Raw genomic sequence first — 3183 nt, forward strand, 5'->3', positions numbered from 1 at the left:
AGCTTTTGTTTTAATCTTAAGCACTGTCCATTAAAATTCTGTCATAGAGCTTATTCTTATTAAGTAGGTATCCTTACTAAGGTTTGACTTGACAATAAGAAAGGTATCTTGTGGAGATCGTAGTAATTTAATAGTTGGGTTTATGAGTCAATTAAAGCTAGACGACCATGGAAAACCTGAAAGCACTGGACGGCCATTTCGTTTTAGTATGGGATTCCTCAGCAGTGCGCATCCCATATTAGGACGAAACAGCTGTTAAGTGCTTCCAGGTTTCTCATGGTAGTCTAGTTTTAATTGACTCATGAATTCAACTTTTAACTTTCAAATAAATTGAGTAGAGAGAGCAAAAGTAAATATTCAACACTTAAACTTAATTGTTTGAGTAGGAGAACATTGATTTCAAAGCAATAGTACTAATAAGATCCAGGATTGTTTAAGAACGAATGAAATAAAAATATGACCTGGTCACTGGTTGTCAATGAAATTAAGTTTACCGATATCACTCGATTGATTTATCAACGTTTCGAGGGTAATCGCTTAAACGTACCATCTTTTTATTAAAATTGAATGCTCTTACACTATCCCAACCTTTACATAATCATGGATATAGATAATGTCCTGACGAGAATTATGAATGGTAACTATTGGGATCTATTCATGATCTAATGCTATACATATATTTTTATTGTATAATTGCTAAGCAACTAAACTATGCATATTCATATTCCTCTTATTATAGGCTTTATTTTGATCCATAGACTATTATAATACGATTTAACATTCTTGAATTATGCCCAGTCTATTCATTACAGTCTCCAACATTCAAAGTCATTTTTGGCTAGAACTTGTACACATGTTATTTCCTATTGTGTGGTGTGATGTGGTCTGTTTAACTTGTATATAAACCCAGTTTGTTTGAAATACATTATTCATCTCATGGAGGTTGAGACTGATGTTATGGACTCAACTGGTAGGATTATGCAGGAAATAGGACCGATAAGGACTGTAGATTGCTCGTACGGTTTTTTACACGTGATTGATCTTGTCGATAAATCACTGTTCTCTATTTGGCACAATGCCGACAAGATATAATAATAATGAGTTATTTACTTCATTAATCAACCAAAACATATTTATAATTGGTAAGCAGAGATGGATAGTGGCAAGCAGTGGAATCCAGGACGCGCGTTTCGTCCTTTTTGGGACTCGTCAGCTAGATGTACCCGCATCTCAGAGTTGATGTTCTCCTTTCGCTTCAAACGCCATCGCGTTATCCACTCGACCACTGAGTCCTGATAGCCACTTGCTTGTGCGATGGGGTGAAGTTTAAATTCATTCAGTATTGTTTGTTTTAATATTCCCATCGATGTGTTAGGACTGCAATTGGTCAGTCTCTAATTGGCATATGTACATACATTTATAATTGCTTAACACCAATAAATCTCTTCTCACATTCATGATATACATAAACTTTACTTTGAGGTAAATAACAACAAGCTGTAAGTTACAAGTAATTCATTATAATAATAAGGATATAAAATAAAAATGAAGCTTCATTGTTGAAGTGGAAAATAGTTTGTCATTTACCAATGATAACCCAGAGACATTTTTTTATATTCATACCCCAAAAAGAGTTATTCTCCCAATAATGCCAAAAGTAACTTGCGAAAATCTCCTGATGTATCTTCTCGTACAGCTTCAATTAATGGTTTACCAAAATATTCACGATACATTGATTTCAATGTATTCATATCAACCTAATGAGAGAAAAAATTATGATATCAATATGTAAGAATAAATTATTGAATCTAGAAAACTGTGGTGTGTGCTACTGATGTCGATAGATAAAAGTAGTATGTATCACTAGTCAAAAGTGCAATGCCCGGTAGCAGAAGGTTGAGAAGATCAAAGAAAAGAGAATGAGAACAAAGAATAATTGATGTGGAAACGACGTAACAATGAAGTCTGAGACGATTGATTGACATTTTACAAATGAATTATTTACCATATAGTTCTCAGATTTCCCAGGACAGAGTGAGCGTACAGATTACAATTAGAGGCCCTAGATTTTGTGACTATAGTAATAAAATAAATCAACTTGATACAGATGTGCAGTTTGAAAACTTATTTACACAAACAACAGATTTGGTCCCTACCTCTCCGGATGAACTTACTAGATTTAAGACCACATTGGTGGACATCGGCCAACAATTCAAGAATAGTAAATATACTATAAAAAATCCACTTACCAAACAGCATCGAGACGCTTTACATATATTTAAGAAAGATAACACTCTAATCATGAGCAAGCCTGACAAAGGAGGAGGTCTAGTTCTAATGGACAAAGCCGATTACATAGATAAAATGAACTCGATTTTGAATGACACGACTAAATTTCGGAAACTCAACGACGTAAAAGACATAAATATGAAAACAGAGAAAATGTTGACTAATTCACTAAAGGAATTAAAAAATAAAGAAATAATCACTCCGAGTATACACGATTCACTTAAACCCACCGGATCGAACACGCCACGACTATATGGTCTACCCAAAGTTCACAAGGTAGGTCTTCCGCTTCGTCCAGTTTTAGACATGTATAATTCACCCTACCATAAAACTGCAAAGTGGCTAGTTCAAATCCTGGAAAATGACTCACTGTTAACATTTCTTCGTAAATCATTTGACCATGAGATTTTACTATTAAAACGGTTTGCATCCTCTTTATTATATTTTGTGTAATGATTGCTAATAGTATTGTCTTTGATATTAAAAGTATTATTATATAATTCGTTTAAATCATTCTCAGCATAATCACTATCCTCTTCTTCATCACTTTTAACTGAATGGTAATGTAAACCACTTGGGTGATGATTTACATTATAATAACCAATTGGTGATATTGCTTCAAGTTCAGCGGCTGCTCGTGCAGCATCTGGATGAGCATAGATAGTGGCTAAAGGAGCAGGATCACTTAAAAACCAATAACGATGATCCGATTGTAAATCTGTCACAGAATCTACTGTTTGACAAGTATGATTTGGACGTTTTAATGTTGCACGTAGGCGACGATCATTAGGTAACAATGATTGCCATAATAAAAGATCATACATTAGTCTGTAAAATGTATAGAAATATACTTAATATATATATAACATAACAAAAACTAAATTTCCATAACTT

At 33.8% G+C, this 3183-nt stretch overlaps 1 protein-coding gene across 1 annotated transcript in view; it reads right to left on the minus strand.

Moving 5' to 3' along the window:
• Window positions 1–1499: 1499 nt before the first annotated feature.
• Smp_077720 (putative annexin) overlaps window positions 1500–3183 on the minus strand; it is a 29168-nt gene continuing 27484 nt past the window's right edge. Inside the window, exon 10 of the mRNA XM_018798529.1 lies at window positions 1500–1757. Coding sequence (XP_018653462.1) covers window positions 1635–1757 — 123 coding nt within the window. The 3' untranslated portion in view covers window positions 1500–1634. The remainder of the gene's footprint in view (window positions 1758–3183) is intronic.

Source organism: Schistosoma mansoni, chromosome 6, assembly GCF_000237925.1.
Source record: "Schistosoma mansoni strain Puerto Rico chromosome 6, complete genome".
In the NCBI taxonomy this organism is placed as follows: Eukaryota; Metazoa; Platyhelminthes; class Trematoda; order Strigeidida; family Schistosomatidae; genus Schistosoma; species Schistosoma mansoni.